At 48.8% G+C, this 24,291-nt stretch overlaps 1 protein-coding gene across 1 annotated transcript in view; it reads right to left on the bottom strand.

The window, feature by feature from the left end:
* LOC144952673 (voltage-dependent calcium channel gamma-5 subunit-like) overlaps positions 1–24,291 on the bottom strand; it is a 36,035-nt gene that overhangs the window by 843 nt on the left and 10,901 nt on the right. Inside the window, exons 2-5 of the mRNA XM_078883148.1 lie at positions 5,722–5,917; positions 4,130–4,207; positions 2,264–2,404; positions 355–509 (exon numbers count right to left, since the gene is read on the bottom strand). Coding sequence (XP_078739274.1) covers positions 355–509; positions 2,264–2,404; positions 4,130–4,207; positions 5,722–5,917 — 570 coding nt within the window. The remainder of the gene's footprint in view (positions 1–354; positions 510–2,263; positions 2,405–4,129; positions 4,208–5,721; positions 5,918–24,291) is intronic.

The following is a 24,291-nucleotide window of genomic DNA, read 5'->3' as shown; positions in this document are numbered from 1 at the left end:
ATGCTGTAACCACCTTTTTTTATTTTACCAGGTGTCAGGACAACTTTTTAAGAATACATTAAACTACAAACTATATTTTATGAACCTCATGAAAAAAAGCCTCTATTACAGACAATATTGGTCGCGACAGCCCTACTACAGAGCACCGTTGTTTGCATGTTTTATTAGTCGCCCATCCCATTGACCTAACCAGCCTCTCCCACTCCTCCCATTAGCCCCTCCAACTATTCCCTCCTATTCCCCACTAGCCAACCGCCCACTCCCCACTAGCCCCTCCCACTCCCCAGAAGCATCTTCCACACTCCACTAGCCCCTCCCACCCTCTTCTCCCATTCCCCACCCCAGCATCCCCACCTCGCTGAGGAAGAATGATGCCCCAGCGAGGAGGAAGGAGACTCCGTAGCGGTAGTGGAAAGCGAGGGGCGCCGGGCCGGCCCTGGAGCGCACCTCATCATGGACGTCGTTCACGCCCGAGATGTAGAGCACCAGGCCGAGCACTAGCGACAGGCCTGAGGAGAGCAGCGGCGTCAGCATCGTCAGTGGTATCGTCAGTGGGATTATCAGTAACATTGTCAGTGGGATTGTCAGTAGCATTGTTTGTAGCATTGTCAGTGGGATCGTCAGTAGTATCATTATAACACTATGTCACACAATTTTTGTTCCTGGGTACTAAGTGTTATTTATTTTTTATGCCTAAAAAGTATAGAGAATGGCTATTATTCCCAACAAACTTTGCTTTTGTGACCAGCACTTAATGGGAACGAAAGACATCAATGCACATGTTTTCTCATTGAAAATAGTAAAATTTAGAAATATCGATGTCACGGTCACAAAAGCAAGGTTTGTGGGGAATAATAGGCATTTTTTTTTTTACTTTTGAAGCTTAAGCAATTAGGAAATAACACTACCCAGGAACATTTTTTTGTGACGCAGTATAATCATCAGGAGCATCAGCAATGGCATCGTCAGTAGCATCGTTAGCATGAGTAGCATCGTTAGCATGAGCATCAGCAACATCATCATCAAGAGCATAAGCAATGGCATCGTGAGTGTAAGTGGGTGGAATGCATGAGTGAGTGGTTGAATGAGTGGGTGAGTGGATTGGTGGGTGAGTGAATGGATGGGTGAGTGAGTTGTATGACGTGTTGGGAGTGGTGGTGGTTGTGCCACACCTGACGGTATGAAGAGCAACACACCATTGAAAGGAGAGGTAGCACGCTGGTATCAGTGAGTGAGTGGGTGAGTGAGTGGGTTAGTGGGTAAGTGAGTGGGTCGGTGAGTGAGTGGGTGAGTGAGTGGGTAAGTGAGCGGGTAGGTGAGTGAGTGGGTGAGCAAATGAGTGAGTCAGTAAGTGAGTGGGTCTTTATCTGTGGGTGTTTGTATCTCGGTATTTTTTAGTGTGTGTTCATTTCACGTTTTTTATTGGTTAACGTTTTCGTTTGTTTTAACGTTAAGATTGTTGAACACTTTAATTTGTTCTTAATTTTGGAGCTTTCGTGACTGCAGGAATTATTCTTTGGTTCTTTCGGTAAAGTCACGTATAACGATAAAATAATAAATTAAATAATAGCATATTACGACTTTTCGATTGCAACACAAGCAATCATCATCACGTATGAAAGAAATAGCAACAAAAATCTAACCAGAAAACTATAGACAGACATATAAGCAGACAGATATCACAAAGATACAAAGAGAGAGAACACATATCGGCACAAAGAGAGAGGAATCGTCTCTGTGACAAGGCCTTAAATATAGAGGGGGGGACGAGGGCGGAGAGAGGGAGGGGGCAGAGAAAAAATTAGCATGTCAATGAGTGGACGACGACGTGGTACGGTACGCAAGCTTGAAAATTAGGAGAAAGACACACTAAAATTAAATAACCTAGCAAAATATCGAAATGTAATGTAATGCAACACAAAGAGTCGGTCAACACACAATTAACGCATAGCCTGGTTAGGTGGGTTGGATGAGTGAGTGAATAGGTGGGTGGGTGGATGAGTGGATGGGTGGGTGGGTGAGTGGGTGGGTGGGTTGGATGAGTGGGTGGGTGGGTGGGTTGGATGAGTGGGTGGGTGGGTGGGTTGGATGAGTGGGTGGGTGGGTGGGTTGGATGAGTGGGTGGGTGGGTGGGTTGGATGAGTGGGTGGGTGGGTGGGTTGGATGAGTGGGTGGGTGGGTGGGTTGGATGAGTGGGTGGGTGGGTGAGTGAATGGGTGGGTGGGTGGGTGAGTGAGTGGTAGTGGTGGCTGCTGTGCCACACCTGAGAGTATGAAGAGCACCCCGCTCAGTAGAGGCAGCACGCTGGTGTGAGCCCTCACATGGCTCACGGCATTGAGGAGCAGCCCCAAGGACATGAGCAGAAGACTCGCGAGTGGAAAGGGGGTGAAGTTACGCACCATGCCTGTGTAACACAGTGTGTAATGATGTCACACAGTGTGTAATGATGTCACACAGTGTCACACAGTGTCACACAATGTATCACACTGTCATCTATTCCCTAAATGACTACTTCACTCCGTAACTCACTCACACATTTTCCCAGTCAAACACCAATTTACTCACTCACCCACTCAACCACTCGCTCATCTACTTACGTGCACACTCACTCACCCACCCACTCACCTAGAAACCCATTGACTCATCCACAACCGACTCCCTCAACCATCCACCTACCCATACATACATGCACTCACCCACTCACTCAGCCACATTCTTTCTCATGCACCGACTCATTAAATCACCCACTCACGTACACATCCACTCACCAACTCAATCACTGACTAATCCACCCGCTCATCCACCGATTAATTCACACAGTCACCCAACCACTCACTAAAGCATGCACCCAATCACTAATCCACCAACTCACTAATTTATTTACCTACTAACTCATCCATCCAACCACTCGCTCACGCACTCACCCACTTCCTCATCCACCGACTCACCCACCCACCAACCAACTGACTCACCCACTCACTTACCTAACTCCCTCCCTCACCCACTTCTCACCCACTCACCTGCTAACTCACGCTCTCACCCACTCACCAACTCATTCGCTCACATATTCACCCGCTAACTCACACCCTCACCCACTCACTCACCCACTCACGCATCTACTCATTCACTCACTCCCACACTCACCCACTCACGCACTCTCACCCAATTACTCACCCAATTACTCACTCAGCCACCCACTTACTCACGAACCCCACTCAGTGACCCACTCACCCATCTACTCACCCACTCACTCACCCACCCACTCACTCACCCATCCACTTATTAATTCAACGACTCACTCAATCACTCACCCACATACCCACATAGGCACGCCCTCGCCCACATATGCACGAACTTACTCACTCATGCACTCACTCACCCACTTTCTCATGCACGCACTCATGCACCTAATCACCAACTCACCCACGCACCCAATCATCAACTCACTCACTCAATTTCCCACTAACGCACTCACTCATCCACTCACTCACTCAATCACTTTCTCACTCATCCACCGACTCACTCAATCACCCATGCACTCACCCACTCACCAACCCACTCACTCACCAACCCACTCACTCACCAACCCACTCACTCACCAACCCACTCACTCACCAACCCACTCACTCACCAACCCACTCACTCACCAACCCACTCACTCACCAACCCACTCACTCACCAACCCACTCTCTCACTAATCCACCCACTCACACACCCACCCACTCGCTTTACCACTTTCTCACTCATCCACCGACTCACTCAATCACCCACCAAACTCACCCAGTCACTCACCCACTCAATCACGCACTCAATCACGCACTTACTCACCCTAGCAATTACTCACTTAACCACCCACCCACTTACTCCTCCACTCACCTACCCACTTACTCACTCATCTACCCACTTACTCACTCATGCACTCACTCACCCACTTACTCATCTACTGGCTCATCCAATCATTCACACAGCCACGCACTCACTCACTTACCCACTAAATCACCCATTCACTCATTCACACACCCACTCCCACTTGCTCACACACCCGCTCACTCACCCACGCAATCACGCACTCACCATCCACCAACTCACTCACTCACGCACTCACTCACCCACTCACTCATACACTCACGTAGGAAGTTGGCTGTTGCCTCTGATCCTGCGAATTCTGAACTTTCAAATCCCGGGATACTGGAGCAGCGTTTAACACCTGGAAGACACACACACACACATATATATATACACGTAAACATACGCTCGTGTACATACAAATACGTGTATGCACACGTGTACATGCACACACACACACATATACACACTCACCCGTGTGTGGGAGGTTGATTGAGTAAATCGGTGTATGAGTGGGTGGGTGAGTGGTTGATTGAGTGGGTGGGTGTTTTAGTGAGTCGGTGGATGAGTGGGTGGGTGAGTGGTTGATTGCGTTGGTAGATGAGTCGGTGGATGAGATGCTATGTGGGTGGGTGAGGGAGTGATTGAGTGTATAGGTAGGTGAGTGAGCGAGTTTGCGAGTGTGTGGGCGAGTGAGTGGGTGATTGTGTTGGTGAGTTGGTGGATGAGTCATTCGATGGGTGTGTGTGAGTGAGTTGGTGGATAAGTCGGTGGATGAGTGAATGAGTAAGTGTGTGAGTGAGTAGGTAAGTGTGTGAATGAGTGAGTGGGCGAGTGATTTAGTGAAGATTGTGAGTGAGTGGGTGAGCGATTGAGTGAAGATTGTGAGTGAGTGGGCGAGCGATTGAGTGAAGATTGTGAGTGAGTGGGCGAGCGATTGAGTGAAGATTGTGAGTGAGTGGGCGAGCGATTGAGTGAAGATTGTGAGTGAGTGGGCGAGCGATTTAGTGAAGATTGTAAGTGAGTGGGCGAGCAATCGAGTGAAGATTGTGAGTGAGTGGGCGAGCGATTGAGTGAAGATTGTGAGTGAGTGGGCGAGAGATTGAGTGAAGATTGTGAGTGAGTGGGCGATCGATTGAGTGAAGATTGTGAGTGAGTGGGCAAGCGATTGAGTGAAGATTGTGAGTGAGTGGGCAAGCGATTGAGTGAAGATTGTGAGTGAGTGGGCGAGCGATTGGGTGAAGATTGTGAGTGAGTGGGCGAGCGATTGAGTGAAGATTGTGAGTGAGTGGGCGAGCGATTGAGTGAAGATTGTGAGTGAGTGGGCGAGCAATTGAGTGAAGATTGTGAATGAGTGGGCGAGCGATTGAGTGAAGATTGTGAGTGAGTGGGCGAGCGATTGAGTGAAGATTGTGAGTGAGTGGGCATGCGATTGAGTGAAGATTGTGAATGAGTGGGCGAGCGATTGAGTGAAGATTGTTAATGAGTGGGCGAGCGATTGCATGAAGATTGTGAGTGAGTGGGCGAGCGATTGAGTGAAGATTGTGAGTGAGTGGGCGAGCGATTGAGTGAAGATTGTGAGTGAGTGGGCGAGCGATTGAGTGAAGATTGTGAGTGAGTGGGCGAGTGATTTAGTGAAGATTGTAAGTGAGTGGGCGAGCAATCGAGTGAAGATTGTGAGTGAGTGGGCGAGCGATTGAGTGAAGATTGTGAGTGAGTGGGCGAGAGATTGAGTGAAGATTGTGAGTGAGTGGGCGATCGATTGAGTGAAGATTGTGAGTGAGTGGGCAAGCGATTGAGTGAAGATTGTGAGTGAGTGGGCAAGCGATTGAGTGAAGATTGTGAGTGAGCGAGTGAGCGATCACCGTTACCCACCCATGTCTGTACACACTCGCCACAAGCCCGAGTGCAGGGAGACGCGGACGCGACGGGACAGGTTGCGAGCATGTGTCTCCAGCTCCTGGGCATGGAGCCACCAGTCCGTGCTCACAGCCAAGAGCAGCGATGCCACAGCGAGCAGAGCGGCGCACGCGCTCAGCAGCGCCAGGGCGCGCGGCCCGCACGCGGACATCTAGCAGTGGAGGGACAGGTTGGCATCATCGACGTACACGAATAGCAGTCGAGAGAGACTGGCATCATCGTAATACACAGCTCGCAGCGGAGAGACTGGCGTCACTGTGATACAGAGCTAGCAGTGGAGAGAGACTGGCAGCAGCATAGTTATCATCATCAACAACATCATCAGCAACATCATCGCCATCCCCACCATCACCAATATCATCACCAACATCACCGCCATCACTATCACCACCACCAATATCATCATCATTGCCATCATCATCACCATCACGACCATCATCACGAACATCACCATCACCGACTGATAGCCAAGTCGCTTCTGAAAAAAGACCTATACAGCATAGAGCTACCTCGTAAATCAATAAATACAATTTTAATCAGAACAAGAGTTTAGTTCTTCTGGTAAAGTCAAGTAGAAGGGAAGTAATAAAATAATAAAAATAAAACATAATACAATCAAATAATTCTCACGACGTTTCGGCTACAACGCAAGCAGCCGTCTTCAGGTGAAGAATGAGACACTGCCAAGCTAGGAGCTTATATATAAGCTGAGTTGGAGGTGGAAGAAGAAGAGAGCCTTAACAAAAGAATGTGCATATCAAGAGGAATTTAGCATATTCATGGGAAATGCATAGGAGGTGGGCGGTGGGGTTTCAAAGTCATATTATGCCCATGCATTATGCAGGATCAGCAGCACCAAAGGGAGGGGGGTAGCATTAACAAAGGGAGGGCATGTTAATAGTATGTAGAAGCAATGAAACATGTGAATGGGAAAACGGTGGCAGGTGATCCGCAGCGGAGCAAATAATGCCTTCCCTGTGGAGAACACAAGATACACAGTTAATGCCAGTGATTGGACTGCGGTCTGAAAGTCACCATAAACGTGAACAATCAGTTAAGATCCGAAGTGGTGTATTACGTCCTTCCAATGATTGCTGAGCCAGAATCCATCTTCTCGGTTGAAATTGTCTCTGTGTTTGTATATGTGGATCGCCTCATGGACGAATATCTCATGGTAGCCAGATGGCTTGCAGAGAACCTCTGTCTTGGAGAAGTCAATGTCATGTGAGCCCACTGAATTGTAACAGTGATCTGCCACGGCTGAGGTGTTTGTCCTACCGTGTTTCAGGTCTGCTTTATGCTCACGGATGCGGTCCGAGACATGTCGTTTGGTTTCTCCAATGTAACTGCTACCACAGATGCAACTTAGTTTGTAGACGCCAGGGTACTGTATGTCTGGAACCACGTCTTTTACAGACGGAACCAGATCACGGATTTTATGTACTGTGTTGAATCGTACCTGAATCTTGTGTTTAATCAGGATTTTGGAGATCTTTTTTGTGACCCCAGCAATGTAGGGTAAGGTGATGGTTTTGAAAGGCTCCTCAGCAGGGTCCTTCTTGACGGTTGGAGTGATGGCCTTGCGGATTGTGTAGTCGGAGTAACCATTAGCCTTAAGAGCTTGGCGTACGTGTTTGAGTTCACTGGCAATGTGTTCCTGGTCGGAGATGCATTGGGCTCTATGGTATAGAGTCTTGATGAGGGAGTTCTTCTGGGATGGATGGTGGTGGGAATCCGGTTTTAGGTAGGCATCCGTATGGGTGGCTTTCCTGTAGACAGAATGGCTCATTGAACCATCAGGTCTCCTTTTAATTAGGACATCCAAAAAGGGTAGCTTGCCATCTTTTTCGACTTCCATGGTGAATCTGATGGCTGGGTGTATAGAGTTGATGTGGTCGAGAAATTGGTCTAGAGCAGGCCGGCCATGTGGCCAGATGACAAAAGTGTCATCTACGTACCTCTTCCATAAGGTCGGGTGTAGAGTGGCAGTCTGGATGGCGTCAGTCTCAAATTTCTCCATGAAAATGTTGGCTACAACCGGAGATAGGGGGGAGCCCATTGGGGTGCCCTCAGTTTGCTTGTAGAAGGTTCCATTCCAGGTGAAGTATGTAATGGTTAAGCAGTGTCTCACCAGGGGGGTACCCCAGTATTCAGTCCTTGATGAACCAAGTCTTCAATGATTGCGATGGTGTCAGGCACAGGAACCTTGGTGAACAAGGAAACCACATCAAAACTGACAAGCAGGTCGTCTGGGGGACAGGGAAATCCCCTTGATTGTCGATACCAGGTCAGTAGAGTTTTGTACCGCAGAGGTGGTTTTTCCAGTGAAAGGCCGTAGGATTTCAGACAAAAAACGAGCCAGTTTGTAAGTGGGGGAGTTGATAGTAGAGACAATGGGACGAAGAGGTGTATCTTCTTTATGTATCTTTGGCAAGACGTACAATCTTGGTGGCCTGGCTGCAGAAGGTTTCAACAAGAACTGTTTGGTCTGATCAATTAATGCGGTTGAAGCAGAAATGATTTTGTTGGTTTTGGTGACGAGGCTGTTGGTGGGGTCTCTTTTTATTTTTGTATAGCTGCCATCGTTGAGTAGTTCTTGGATTTTGGTGTTGTATTCTGTTTTGTCCATGATGACAGTGGCATTGCCTTTGTCGGCTGAGAGGATGACAATGTCATCCTCTCTTTTTTAATTGAGCTAATTCAAAACGCTCATCTTTGCTGATGTTACTAGCTGGCATCTTAGCGTTTTTGAGGGTTGCAGAGATTTCAGATCTTGCTACGTCTGCAGCGATGTGACTCAGGCCCTTGAGAGCTACATCTACTCTAGCAATGATATCATTAACTGGTATGTGTCTAGGTGTGACTGCAAAGTTTAGTGCTTTAGCTAGAACGGATTTCAGACCTTCAGAAATAGAACTGTTACTGCGATTAATTACGACTTTGTTAACATCTAGCTTTTCAATGTGTGGGTCCGGTTTTTTGTTTGAGAGGCGGTTGAATTTGGAAATCAAGTTGTCCTTACATTTAGTAGACATAGCGGCAGCCGAAGAGGCAGTCATTTTATCTACATGTTCCCAATCCATTGTGGACATTGTTGCACTCAAAGATAAGTGTGATTTGTAGAGTGTCTTGTCTAACTGATCTAGTTCGGTGTGCGAAAGTCTGATTTTCTCTGAGATAAGAGCTAAGCTAGTACTAGACAGAATTCGTTTCGCATTAGAAGAAGTTACAGCAGCAGATGTTAGTGTAAATGCGTTTGGTATTACCTTAGAGTCGCGGCAATCATTGGAAGGACGTAATAAACCACTTCGGATCTTAACTGATTGTTGTTCACGTTTATGGTGACTTTCAGACCACAGTCCACTCACTGGCATTAACTGTGTATCTTGTGTTCTCCACAGGGAAGGCATTATTTGCTCCGCTGCGGATCCCCTGCCACCGTTTTCCCATTCACATGTTTCATTGCTTCTACATACTATTAACATGCCCTACCTTTGTTAATGCTACCCCCCTCCCTTTGGTGCTGCTGATCCTGCATAATGCATGGGCATAATATGACTTTGAAACCCCCCCGCCCACCTCCTACGCATTTCCCATGAATATGCTAAATTCCTCTTGATATGCACATTCTTTTGTTAAGGCTCTCTTCTTCTTCCACCTCCAACTCAGCTTATATATAAGCTCCTAGCTTGGCAGTGTCTCATTCTTCACCTGAAGACGGCTGCTTGCGTTGTAGCCGAAACGTCGTGAGAATGATTTGATTTTATTATGTTTTATTTTTATTATTTTATTACTTCCCTTCTACGTGACTTTACCGAAAGAACCAAGAAGATGAATCCCTGCAGTCACGAAAGCTTTAAATCTAAATTTAAGAGTTTAGTTCTTATCAGTCTGTACACGAGAGAATCGCTATGTGAACTCAGTTCATTCGCGAGCTTAAACACAAACCCCACGATCTCAGCAGTAAAAATATATATATATTTAAGTTACAGGCAGTCCTTAACTTACGACTTACGAACACCACAACAACAACAACCGCCATTCGCCACTAAGTGGCGGTGATGTCACCACGACGCTTGTGCCAGGCCATGTGCACCTTGAGGCCACGTGAAGTGTCGAACACCCGCTGGCAGGAGGTCACGGGGCAGACCCAGGTGCCACGGGTCGACTGACTGAGATAACCAAGATGACTGGCTGATGCACCACCTGTGCCCCCTACTGTGCCAACTTGCTGTGCTTTAGACACCCGGCGCTCCGCTCGTTGTTGTGAGCATCGCTCCTCCGCCCTCCGTTGTTGTTGGAGGGCGACTGCCTCCAACTGCCCTGTAGCGTCCTTCACGAGCCTCCTCCACTCCACAGAGGCCGATCTTGCTACCACTGGTACAGTCATCGGCAAGTCCACTCACCTCCACATCCTCCTGTACCACATCACTCCATCTCTTCTCTAGCCCATACTGCGCCCGTTTAGCCCCCTCGATCCAGCCGAACAAAAGATGTTTAGGCATGCGGTGGCTAGGCATGCGGTGGCTGGGCATGCAGGCTACATGACCCAGCCAACGCAACCTTGTCTGCCGGAGGAGCTCACCAATGGGACTTTGCCCAGATCTTTCAAGGATTTCTGAGCTCCTCACACAATCCAGCCTGGTTAAACCCAGGATGGATCGTAGGCAGGCCAGCCTAAATGTTTCTAACCGGCGCAGATGCTCCATTAGGGGGGGTCCACGTTTTTCAAGCGTAGAGCAGGGAGGGAATGACTCTGGCCGAGAAGACCTGAAGCTTCGTGCGGAGCGACAGACCAGGTAGCTTCCACACAGCGTTACGCAACTGATGAAAAGATATTGCCGCTCGACTGATTCAGAGTGAGACCTCTGCCGTTAAACTGGAGCCGGTCATAAGCACACTGCCCAGGCAGGTGCTTTGTTTTGGTGGGGCTGATGGTAAGGCCCCACCACGAACACCACCCACACTTACGAACACCCTCAGTTACGAACATCACCCTCACTTACGAACACCACCCACACTTACGAACACCCACACTTACAAACATCGGCATTCATGAACATCCCCCATCACCAATATCATCATGGCCATCATCACCACCACCATCACCAACATCGTCACCATCACCGACTGTGATAGCCAGGTCACTTCTCATGAAAGACCTATACACTATATAGCTACCTGGTAAACCAATCAATATAATTAAAATCATAGCTCTTACGTGAACTCAGTTCAATTGTGGAGCTTAAACAGAACTCCAAGATCCCAGCAGTGCCACTACCTCAGCGCATCTATAGCAGGTTAGCGCTACACTACGAACTCAGCAGAGACCCGAGTTCGATTCCCGCTCACGGCCATGAACACCAGTGACGATTACCGGTCCTTGGCCTCATCTAGATCGACACAGCCTCAAATGAGTGCCTGGTGTGGTGTACAATAAACATCGCCACTGGGGGAGACAAAGCCAACCGGGCGTGGTGCTGGCCACCTACCCCCTCGCTATTAACAGCATTTGCCAAAAGAGTACGTTGCAGGCGATATGGGGGGTTTACCCAGAAAGGGTAAAACCTATTCTCATTTTGTCATCCGTATGAGGACCAGAATGGGATTTTAACTATTAAAACATAGGCATTACAGGCAGTAGGCATTACAGGCAGTCCTCGACTTACAAACACCCGACTTACCAAAACCAGCACTTACAAACATCCTCACTTACGTACACCTGACATAAGAACAACCGACTTACAAACACCCCTACGTGCCAACACCCACACTTACGAACCCTCAACTTACGAACACCCAAAGCCTTAACAGACTCTTGCGAAAAGTTCTGTTCATAGTGAGTAGCAGCGCCTATGAAGGGCGGCACTATGGCATATGAAGAGGTCAGTGGGTGGCCAGCACTGCCACGCCCGGCCATCTTTGTTTCCCCAGTGGTGATGTTTAAACACCACTACACCAGGTACTCAATGGAGGCTAAGTCTACCCAGGGCAGGCCCAGGTACTGGCAATCACTGCTCTGGGTGGCCGTAAGCAGGAATCAAACTCGGGTCTCTGCCAGGTTCGTAGCACCAACTCTCTCCCCAACTACCGCTGTTTTTCCAGAAGTCCCGTACAGAGACTGAGATGGACTTGACTCGATCACCCACCCACTCACTCGCTCATTCACACTAAGCAGAGCAGGGAGCATCTCTCACCTCCGATTTGCACTACCAGGAGACTCAAAACTGTCCATAGGCTCAACACTAACCATAGACTCAACACTACCTATAGACTCAACACTGCCCATAGACTCAACACTACCCATAGACTCAACAATGCCCATAGACTAAATACTACCCATAGACTCAACAATGCCAAAAGACTCAACACTACCCATATACTCAACAATGCCCAGCGACTCAACACTACCCATAGAGTAAACACTAACCATAGACTCAACACTACCCAGAGACTCAACAATGCCCATAGACTAAACACTACCCATAGACTCAACAATGCCCAGAGACTAAACACTGCACCATAGCCTTTACACTGCCCATAATCTCAACACTACCCATAGACTCAACACTACCCATAGACTCAACAATGCCCAGAGACTCAACACTACCCATAGACTCAACACTGCCCATAGACTCAACACTACCCATAGACTAAACAATCCCCATAGACTCAACACTGCCCATAGACTAAACACTAACCATAGACTCAACACTACCCAGAGACTCAACACTACCCAGAGACTCAACACTATCCATCTTCTTGGTTCTTTCGGTAAAGTTACGTAGAATGGAAATAATAAAATAACAAAATAAAACATAATAAAATAATTCTCACGACGTTTCGGCCACAACGCAAGCAGACACTGTCTCCCCGACAGACCTGGTCTTCACCTGAGGACGGCTGCTTGCGTGGTGGCCGAAACGTCGTGAGAATTATTTTATTATGTTTTATTTTGTTATTTTATTATTTCCATTCTACGTGACTTTACCGAAAGAACCAAGAAGACTATCCATAGAATCAACACTACCCATAGACTCAACACTTCCCAGATACTCAACAATGCCCATAGTTTTCTACATACCACTGCACCAGGCACTCATTTGAGGGTCAGGCTTAATCGACCTACGAGTGGAGGTCTCTAGTTACCGCTGTAAGCTTTCGCGACCAATACGATGCATAATAGAGGTTTTTGTTGGTCAGATCGTGTCAATATAAATGTTTTGTTACACCCGCCACCACCTGACACGGCCAATTAGTGAAGAGTTTGTTACGTAAACCAAACGTTCCAAATTTGTTACCAGGACAGCACTAACTGGTTGTGTGTTGGAGTAAAATCACCACAACATCTACAATTCGATTACGACGTTTCACCAGTAATTTCAACAAGCATCGTCAGGCGATAGACAGATTTATGGAGGAATCTTCCTCCTGCTTCGTTCTTAATTAGAGGGATAGATGTAAACATAGTAGGTACATATAACTGCTATGTATATTTATTTTACCAAGTAAGGCCCCACTGAGCTGCTATATAGACAAATCCATGCGACCATGGGGAGCGAAAGAGAGAAGCAAACTTCAAATATACAGGCATTATCTGGATGGGGATCCAACCCAAGATTAGACTCACACTACAGCATAGGATATCATACAAATTCCACTCACTCACTCTGTCGAACAGGGGGATATGATACAAACTAAACTCAGACCACTTTGTAGAGCAGGAGGAGAATATAAAAACTCCACTGTAGGACAAGGGGAGATCATCCAAACTCCACTCCCTCACTCTTTAGAATACGGGGAGATCATACAACTTCACTCACTCCCCACTCTATAGAACAGGGGGAGATCATACAAACTACACTCTCACTCTGTAGAACAGGGGGAGATCATGCAAACATCACACTCTCATGAAAAGACAGCCTTCAGCAGGCTGCTATGGCAAGTGCTGTATGTGAGCCGCTATAAAGGCTGGCACAAGACACGAGAGGGAGGATGGCTAGGACCACGCCCGGCCGCCTTTGTCTCACCAGTGACAATGTTTACTAAATACCGCACGAGCTATTTATTTGAGAACGAGTCGTCCTAGGGGAGGCCCAAGACCTGTTCAAATAATTGTCCAATGTGTTGGGCAAGAGCGGGAATCGAACACGGGTCTCAGCCGGGTTCGTCGCGTAGCGTGATAACCGCTACTAGACTACAGCTGACCACATACACTCGCACACCAAGACAAAGATCCAAAGTATAGCCTTAACAGACCGTTGGGGCAATCGCTCTTAGCGAGCACCTATTAAGGTCGGCACTGTGGCATACGAGGGGGTGGGTGACCAGCATCACTCGAGACCACCTTTGTCTACCTAGTGGCGATATTTACACACCCCACCAAGTACTTATTTGAGGCTGAATCGACCTAGGGGAATCCGAGTACCGGTTCAGATAATATAATCACGATCACTGGTGTCGGCCGTGAGCCGGAATCGAACTCAGGTCGCGAGGTTCGTCGCGCAGCGTAGCGCTAGCCACTACACTTACAACAACAACCGCCATTCGCCACTTTGTGATGGTGACGTCACCACGGCACTTGTGCCAGGTAATGTGCACGTTAAGGCCACGTGAAGTGTCGAACGCCTGCTGTCAGGAGGTCATGGAGCAGACCCAGGTGCGATGAGTCGACTGACTGAGAGGACTGGCTGATGCACCACCTGTGTCCCCTACTGTACAAATTGCTGTGATTTGCCACCCGGCGCTCTGCTCGTTGTTGTGAGTGTCGCTCCTCTGCCCTCCGTTGTTGTTGGAGGGTGACTGCCTCCAACTGCCCAGTAGCGTTCTTCACGAGCCTCCTCCACAGAGGCCGATCTTGACACCGCTGCTACCAGTCATTGGTAAGTCCACTCAGAGGGTCAGGGACTCCGAAAGCACGAAGAACAACCCAGAGCACAGGCCTACTGATGGTATCATAGGCCTTGACCAGGTCAATAAAGCAGAGATGTAGGTCTTATTGGAATTCCCTACACATCTGCTGTAGCAGACGGACATAAAATATGGCATCTGTGCAGGACCGCCCTTTCCTGAAACCCCATTGGGGCTCCGCAAGCCTCTCCTCAGCGTGCCTAGCCAGGCAATGTTGAATAATCCTTGCCAGGACCTTTCCCGGCACACTGAGGAGTGAGATGCCCGTCGAGTTGGTATAGTCTGTGCGGTCTCCCTTCTTAAAGAGGGGGACCACCAGGGCATCCTTCCAGTCCTGCGGAACCCGTCCAATGGTCCAGACTGTTGTTATGATGTCATGTAGGGCAGTCTGTGCACAAACGCCACCCTCCCTCAGCATTTCGCTTGGGAGATCATCTTTACCCGGTGCCTTTCCTGGTCTCAGACTCTGGATCGCCTTCAGTACTTCCTCAACAGATGGCACCTCAGCCATTCACTCACAGGAGGTGACTACTTCTTCCAATATTTGAGGCACAGTAGCCCCAGCAGGGTTATTCCCACTTTGCCCCATGATGTTTTCAATGCTGAGGGAATTGCCCTCCCCCAACACCTTACAGAAATGCTCAGAAAATTTGCAAAGCTGTTCCTGGGGGTCGGAGATCAGATCACCTTTCTTTCACCTAAAGATGGTGATAGGTGTGGTACTGCAAGTTACTTTTTTCATGGAATTAAATAGTGATTTGTGATCGCAGGCTACTGAGGCAGACTCCATCTCCTCAGCAACCCGCGACCATTACCTATCCTTGCAGCGCCTCACGGCTCTCCAAACTTCCGAGCGAAGGCTGTAGTAAGCCTCCTAATTCTCTGACATGGGATGGTGTAGACCCTACACTACGCGCACAGACACACATATACTACACACACTGCACACACACTACACACACACACTACAGCTACACAAACTACACACACGAGACACACAAACTACACACACACACTACACACACACTACACATACAATACACACACCACAAACACACTACATACAAACTATATACGCACAACCCCACACACTACACACACACACTACACACACACTACACACACTACATACACTCTACACACACTACGCACACACATTACACACACTACATACACACACTCTACACACACTACGCACACACTGCACACGGGGTTCAGTGTGTCTCGCTGATCTCGTCAACGATCATCACGCGAACTCGGCTCGGTCATCCTCGAAACAGCAGCAGCAGCAGCATCGGCGGCTTTTGGCTGCGAGCCGTAAAACATTGAACGTCACTGCAGCATTACGCCGCGCTTGTAGATGCTATCTATATACTACATACTACTATACACAGCACTATACACTACACGATATAGTACTATACAATACTCTATACACTTCACTATATAGTACGATATACAACACTAGTATATACTACACCTTTATACACAAAACTATACACAACTATATACTATTCTATATATACTACCATACATTACACTGACTATACTATATACCACTATACACTACACTATACACTACACGAGTATACACTAGACTATATACTACATTATACACGACAATGCTCTACACCACTATTATACACGAGATACTACCCTACACACTACATCATATACTACCCTACACACCTCACTATACACTATACTATACACTACACTATTTTATGCTGCTATACAATACACTACACAATACACTATACGCGACACTAAAACACTACACTGTTATACACTGCTTCTTCTTCTTGTTCGTCCATAGTTGATGATGACCATGGCACGTTTGTCATTTTGTTGGGTTTTGATGAGTGCGCAGATGGCTGAACAGGACAATCCGAGCCCGGAATTATCTGTGGCACACTGGACAGGTCAGGGAGGATGTAGAGCTCTGAGGTGCAGCCACAAGTCCTTCACTGGTAGATTTGCGCTGCTGCCTTTTTAAGATAGCACAGGAGCTTCTCCTACTCTCACAGAGGACTGCACCGTCCTGTACTTTTCTTCTCCAGGCAGGTCGGTCCTGTGCTAGGGATTCCCAGCTTTTCAGGTCGAATCCAAAGCTCTTCAAGGAAGCTTTAAGGATGTCCTTGTAGCGCTTTTTGCGGCCACCTTGTGCTCGCTTGCCATTCTTCAGCTCGCCAAAGAAGACTTGTTTTGGAAGTCTCGCGCAGGGCATTCTGGTCACGTGGCCAGTCCATCTAAGCTGTGCCTTCGCAAGCAAGGTGTAGATGATGGGGATATTGGCCTTGCTGAGGACTTCCGTGTCAGGGATTCTGTCTTGCCACTTGATCCTCAGCAGTTTCCTCAGAAAACTCAAGTGGAGATGATTAAAATTCTTGGCATGGCGCTGGTAAACTGTCCAGGCTTCGCACCCATATAGAAGAGTTGCGCACGATGCCAATGAACTTGTCTGAACACCCATACTTGGTCATTATTTTTCATAGGCCCTCCCGGCTGACTGTGTCGAATGCTTTTGTTAGATCAACGAAAGCATATATAGATCAACATTTTGTTCTTGGAATTTCTCCTGTAACTGCCGGGAAATAAATACCATGTCAGTGGTTCCACGGTCTTTTCTGAAACCACACTGACTCTCAGGTAGCAGACCCTGGTCTAGGTGGACAATTAGGCGGTTCAGAATGATTCTTGCCAATATTTTGCCAGCGATTGATAGTATGGGGATGCTTCTATGGTTGTCGCAGTCCTGCCGATTGCCTTTCCTCTGATAGAGATGGATTATAGAGGCATCGTTGAACTCCTGGGGAACGGCTTCTAATTTCCACAGAGACTGGAAGAGGTCGGTCAGTTTCTCGACTAAGCGAGGCCCTCCAGCCTTGTAGATTTCTGCTGGAATGGCATCGGACCCTGGAGCTTTGCCTTATGAGAGGAGGCTTATGGCTTTGCTGGTTTCCTCAATGGATGGAAGAACAGCAAAGGACTGGTCTATTTCAACTTGAGGCAGTCTCGCAATTGCCTCCTCATTTATGCATGCTGGCTGGTTGAGGACTACGCTGAAGTGTTCAGCCCACCTTGCAAGTATTTTGTCCTTCTCTGTGAGGATTGTTGTTCCATGTGCATTCAGGAGAGGTGAAGTTCCTGAGTGTTGCGGACCATAGACCTGCTTGAGTGCATCATAGAGGCACTTGGTGTTGTTACTGTCAGCGTAGGATTGAATCTCCTCTACTTTTGCGCACAGTCAGGTGTCTTGCATGACTCTGAGTCTCCGCTGGACAACCCTGCGAATGTTGAAGAAGGCAGATTTATTTAAGCTTGAGCTGCTGTCATTCAGATATGCTTCATGCAGGTGGTGTTTTTCGTCAAGGAGTGCTCGGATTTCTGCATCGTTTTCATCAAACCAATCTTGATGTATACGTATGGGGACACCAAGTGATTCAAGGGGTGTAGAATGCACCACGGTCTTGAGAGCAGTCCAGTCTGCCTCAGCGTCTGTGTGCTCAAATCTTAGAGACTCCAGGTGATGGTCTAGAGCCTCAACAAAGGCCAGTCTGGTGTGTTCCTGCTGTAGGCGAGTGATGTTAAGACGCTTGACACGTCTTTTTCCTTGTGGGCGTCTGGGAGGATTAATCCAGATGTTAAGTTTGGAGATGATGAGACGATGGTCATTCCAACATTCAGCACCACACATTACCTTGGTCACCCTGACATCGTGCCGGTCGCTCCTGTTCATGATGACGTAGTCAATCAAGTGCCAGTGGTGTGATCGAGGATGCATCCATGAAGTTTTCTTGCGCTTTGGTAGTTGGAATATCGTGTTGGTGATGAGCAGGTCAAATTCAGAGCATGTTTTCAGCAGTAGAAGACCGTTGCTGTTACATTTTCCAATGCCATGTGCACCTATGACGCCATTCCATGATTGATGGTCACTTCTAACTCTGGCGTTGAAGTCACCAAGTATCAGGAGTTTGTCCGAGCTGGCTGTGGCAGCAATAATGACTTCCAGGTCATTATAAAACTTGGTTTTGATCTCGTCAGATTTGGTCATGGTAGGGGCATAGGCACTGATGATGGTGGCCTCCTTTTCACCCAATAGGTGAAGCTTTAAGGTCATTCATCGGTCGTTTATCCCCTTGGGTTGGCTTGCCAGTTTGTTGACCAGGTGGTTTTTTACTCCAAAACCAACACCAGCATCACGTTTCTCCTCCTGGCCTCGTCCGCTCCAGAAGAATGTGTAACCGGCACCCACTTCAGTAACCTGTCCAGTATTGGCCAGTCGGGTCTCACTGAGGGCAGCAACATCCACATTGTATCTGGCGAGCTCTCTGCCCACGAGGGCGGTGCGTCTCTCAGGTCTTTTTGATCCAGATGTGTCCATCAAAGTGCGCACATTCCAGGCACCAACAGTGAGTGGTATCACTTTGGTCTTTTTCATTTCATTTGTTTTTCTTTTTGTTTTTCGACCGCAAGTATGGGAACCCGCCAGCAGCGGTAGGCTGGCCAGGATGTTTTGAAGCAGGCAATGTTTAGGGTACCTTTTCTAACCCTTTCCTCACTACGGAGGTGAGCAGTGTGATCCTGAATAGGGCTGCTCAGTCACTTAGGGTGCTGCCGGACTTCACTGCTGCTTCGGTCTAGTGAGGGAACGACCAATATCCTGAGCTGCCTGCGTGCAGGTATGCAGCTATAGCTTCCAGGACCGGGCCAGATGGAACAAGCCTGAGGTACAACTAGCTGGTTAGACACACTACACTTATAAACACTACACTATACACTACTATGCAATACACTATACACTACACGACTATATTCGACACTAATTTACACTATACTACACTAATATACATATGTATACTACACTTTACATTGCACTACTATACACTAAACGACAAATCTAAATTGACAAACTAATTTCTTTAGAACTGCTTCTTGTTGTTGTGTTTAGTTTGTTGTCCTTCCCCCCGCACCTACATTTAGTGTGGTTGGCTACGTATGCTGTGAAATAAGTTCAACAAACATGCATACTGCCCATGAACTCAACACTACCCACAGACTCCACACAACCAATGAACTCAATGTTACCCATAGACTCAACACTGCCCAAAGACTCAACACTGCCAATTGACTCAACACTACCCATAGACTCAACACTGCCCATAGACTCAACAATACCCATTGACTCAACACTGTGCATAAACACAACAATAGCCAAAAACTCAGCACTACCCATAGACTCAACACTACCCATGAACTCAATGTTACCCATACACTCAACACTGCCCAAAGACTCAACACTGCCAATAGACTCAACACTAGCCATAGACTCAACAATGACCATAGACTCAACACTACCCATAGACTCAACAATAGCCATTGACTCAACACTGCGCATAAACTCAACAATAGCCAAAAACTCAATACTACCCACAGACTCAACACTACCCATAGACTCAACACTGCCAATAGACTCAACACTGCCCATAGACTCAACACTACCCATAGTCTCAACACTGCCCACAGAAACAAAACTGCAAGTAAACTTAACAATACCCATAGACTCAACAATACCCATAGACTTAACACTGTGCATAAACTCAACAATACCCAAAAACTCACCACTACCCATAGCAGAGGTGTGGACTCGAGTCATGTGACTTGGACTCGAGTCATGAATTTGATGACTTGCGACTCGACTTGGACTTGCATAACAATGACTTTGTCCCACCTATGAGATGTGGACTCGAGTCATGTGACTTGGACTCGAGTCAGACTCGAGTCATGAATTTGATGACTTGCGACTCGACTTGGACTTGCATAACAATGACTTTGTCCCACCTCTGACCCATAGACTTAACACTACCCACAGACTCAACATTTCGTATAAACTCAACAATACCCAAACACACAACACTACCAATAACTCTTGATTTGAAGCTTTCGTGACTGCAGGAATCCATACTCTTTGGTTCTTTCAGTATAGTCACGTAGATAGAAAATGACTAGTTCACGACGTTTTGATCGCAACACAAGCAACCGTCATTAGGTGAGACAGCAGTTGTCCTGTTGTGTTTGTCTCATCTGATGACGGTTGCTTGTGTTGCGATAGAAACGTCGTGATCTATTAATTTTCTATCTACATGACTTTACCGAAAGTACCAATAAAATTAACACTAAATTTCGATTTAAAGCTTTCGTGACTGCAGGGATTCATCTTCTTGGTTCTTTCGGTAAAGTCACGTAGAAGGGAAGTAATAAAATAATAAAAATAAAACATAATAAAATAATTCTCACGACGTTTCGGCCACAACGCAAGCAGCCGTCCTCAGGTGAAGACCAGGTCTGTCGGGGAGACAGCGTTTGATTCAGACGCTGTTTCCCTGACAGACCTGGTCTTCACCTGAGGACGGCTTCTTGCGTTGTGGCCGAAACGTCGTGAGAATTATTTTATTGTTTTATTTTTATTATTTTATTACTTCCCTTCTACGTGACTTTACCGAAAGAACCAAGAAGATGAAACGTAACACTACTAATAGACTCAAAACTGCCCATAGACTCAACACTACCCATAGACTCAACACTTCGCAAAAACTCAACAATACCAAAAAACTCAACACTACCCAAAGACTCAACTATCCATAGACTCAACACTACCCACCACAATAACCACCATCATCATCATCACCAACATCATCACAGCCGTCACTAACATCATCATCACCATCACAACCAGCATCGCAAAGATCATCATCACATGAATCATCATCACTATCATTAACATCATTATCACTACCACCATCAATATCACCATCATCTCCACCATCACCAACATCATCATCACAATCACCGACATCATCGCCATCCTCATCATCACCATCGTCATCATCGCCATCCTCATCATCACCATCGTCATCATCACCATCACCACCTCCATCATTGTGACCACCGTAATCATCAACAACAACAACAACCGCCATTCACCACTAAATGGCGGTGACGTCACCACACGCTTGTGCCAGGCTATGTGCACCCCGAGGCCACGTGAAGTGTCGAACGCCCGCTGGCAGGAGGTCACAGGGCAGACCCAGGTGCCACGGGTCGACTGACTAAGATGACTGGCTGATGGAACACCTGTGCCCCTTACTGTGCCAACTTGCTGTGCTTTAGCCACCCGGCGCTCTGGTCGTTGTTGTGAGCGTCACTCCTCCGTCCCTCCGTTGTTGTTGGAGGGCAACTGCCTCCAACTGCCCAGTAGCGTCCTTCACAAGCCTCCTCCACAGAGGCCGATCTTGACACCACTGGTACCAGTCATCGGCAAGTCCACTCAGCTCCACATCCTCCTGTACCACATCACTCCATCTCTTCTCTAGCCCGTGCCACGCCCGTTAGCCCCGTCGATCCGGTCGAACAAAAGCTGTTTAGGCATGCAGTGACCTGGCATGTGGGCTACATGGCCCAGCCAGTGCAGCCTTGCCTGCTGGAGGAGCTCACCGATGGGACTTTGTCCAGCTCTTTCAAGGATTTGTGGGTTCCTCACACAATCCCGCCTGGTTAAACCCAGTGTAATGCGAGCAAGGATTGAGGGGCGCGGAGTCTGGGTCACGTGAGGAAATGGAGGAGTTAGGGTCACGTGGGGGAGAGGATTTAGGGAGAGAAGACAGAGTGGAAACGGGAGGAGGCCACGCTGGGCAGTACTGGGAGGGTGGCGCGATCGCCACGTGTTGGGAGACCTCGGCACCGTCGGCCATCGGTGTCCGGGCGCAGGGGGGCTAGCGGGCTGTGGAAGGCTGGCCGTAAGCGAGAAGCGCAGCAGCAGTGTGGCTGCAGAGCGGAGCAGCAGTGTGGCTGCAGGGCGGAGCAGCAGTGTGGCTGCGGAGAGCTCGACGGAGGAGACGCGGGCCTGAGCGAGGACGCCGTGGGAGCGAGATTTACACGAACCCAAATAAAGGACAAAGGAGATCGACACTGTGAAAGGGTCCTTTATTACACTGGTGTCAGAAGTGAAACGGCATGTCTAAACAGCTCAGAAGAAAAAACGTCCCTGCACCATCTTCTGCAGCATCTTCTGAAGACGACCTCCCTCCGGCGGTGGCGCTACCGACGATGGAGGGGGGAAGTGACGCAGGGATGAGCGACGGTCCGGGGGTGCAGGACGTTGCCGCTTCGGTGGGTCCATCCGCGCAAGTGGACGCCGACGAAGGATGGCGACAGGTGACGGCCCAACTGGAGGCACTGAAAGCGGTGGTGGCGCAGTTGTGCGACCTCGTGACGCCTGCGACGACTTCGGAGAGGCCCAGCAGGGAACAGTGGGCCGGGGCCTTGCCGACGCCGTCAGCCCTCTCCACCACGTGGCACGAAGCCACCATCTTGGGCATGGCCGAGGAGGAACGGCGGGAAGCCGCCATCTTACGCCCTCCACCGGGGGGAGCCGCCATCTTGAACACGTTGCGGAGTGACGCCATCTTGTCGCTGCCGCACGAGTCATCATCGACGGAGGACGGCGGAGCAAGGACCCGCAGCCATCATCTAACAACTGTTAAAGAGATGTCCATCGGCGGAGATTGGAGCGCGTTCGCCTGCCGTTTTCAAGCGGCTGTACGATCCGCCAAATGGGCGGACGCGGAGGCCCTGGAAGTCCTGCCAACACTTCTCGACGACGAGTCCATCAGGTTCTTCCACTCCATCAAGGCCAAAAAGAAGAGGACGCTACAGGGGGTCTTTGAAGAAATGGCAGACGCGGATGAGCCTCCGGACGATGCTCATCGCAGATTCGTACAGCGGCAACGGGCGCCGGAAGAATCGCCGGTGGCATTCCGAGGCGCCGTTCTGGAACTAGCTATGGCTGTGTATCCTGAAACGGAGCCTGATTTGTTGGAACCCCTCATATTGGGCAAGATGCTGGAGTTATCTAGGGACTTGGGGATCCCCATGCCGGTGTGCGGACATGATAAGTTGACATCCCGTGTTGCGGCTAAGTGCTTGGATGCCCAATTTAACCTTCGATGGTGGAAACAGGTGTCGGCTTGGACGGGGGGCCCCATCGTCGAAGGCGGTGCTACAGGGTGGGACCCCAAGAAGGCTGTCTACGTTCCTGACGACAGGGGTCCGCAGGAGTTGACGGCCGCGTTCGCCCAGTGGCCGGCTCGAGGGGGAGCGGGGGTGCGCTCCGGGCCGCCGACGCGGGAGCGTCGGGACAGAGGGGGTGCTGCGCGCCGAAACAACTTAGAGTGTTTCCGCTGCGGCCGTAAGGGCCACTTCGCCAGGGTTTGTTGGGCTCGCATCCCGGGGCCGCCCCAGCAGGAGGCCTCTGCCACGGACGTGACACGAAAGGACCATCCAGGACAGGCAAGTCGGTTCAGATCAGACACCCGGCAAGGCCTGTCACCTCATGCATCACCATCGCCGCGCGGTCCGTGTGTCATTAACAACAGGGGGCCGCCGATCGACCCGTGTCGCTCGCTGACGCAGTGGCGGAAATTGGCATGGAGGGTGGTTGCGGCCGCTACTGGGTCGTCCACTGTGCCTGGTTCTATTTAGGGGGTCGAGGTGCGCATTTTGGTGGACTCAGGTGCGTCCGCGACCATTATCTCAGACGTCATTTTTCATCTCTTA

The sequence above is a fragment of the Lampetra fluviatilis genome, chromosome 69 (assembly GCF_964198595.1).
Source record: "Lampetra fluviatilis chromosome 69, kcLamFluv1.1, whole genome shotgun sequence".
In the NCBI taxonomy this organism is placed as follows: Eukaryota; Metazoa; Chordata; class Hyperoartia; order Petromyzontiformes; family Petromyzontidae; genus Lampetra; species Lampetra fluviatilis.
The sequence above is the reverse complement of the archived record's forward strand: the minus strand, read 5'-3'. Positions and strand labels throughout refer to the sequence as shown.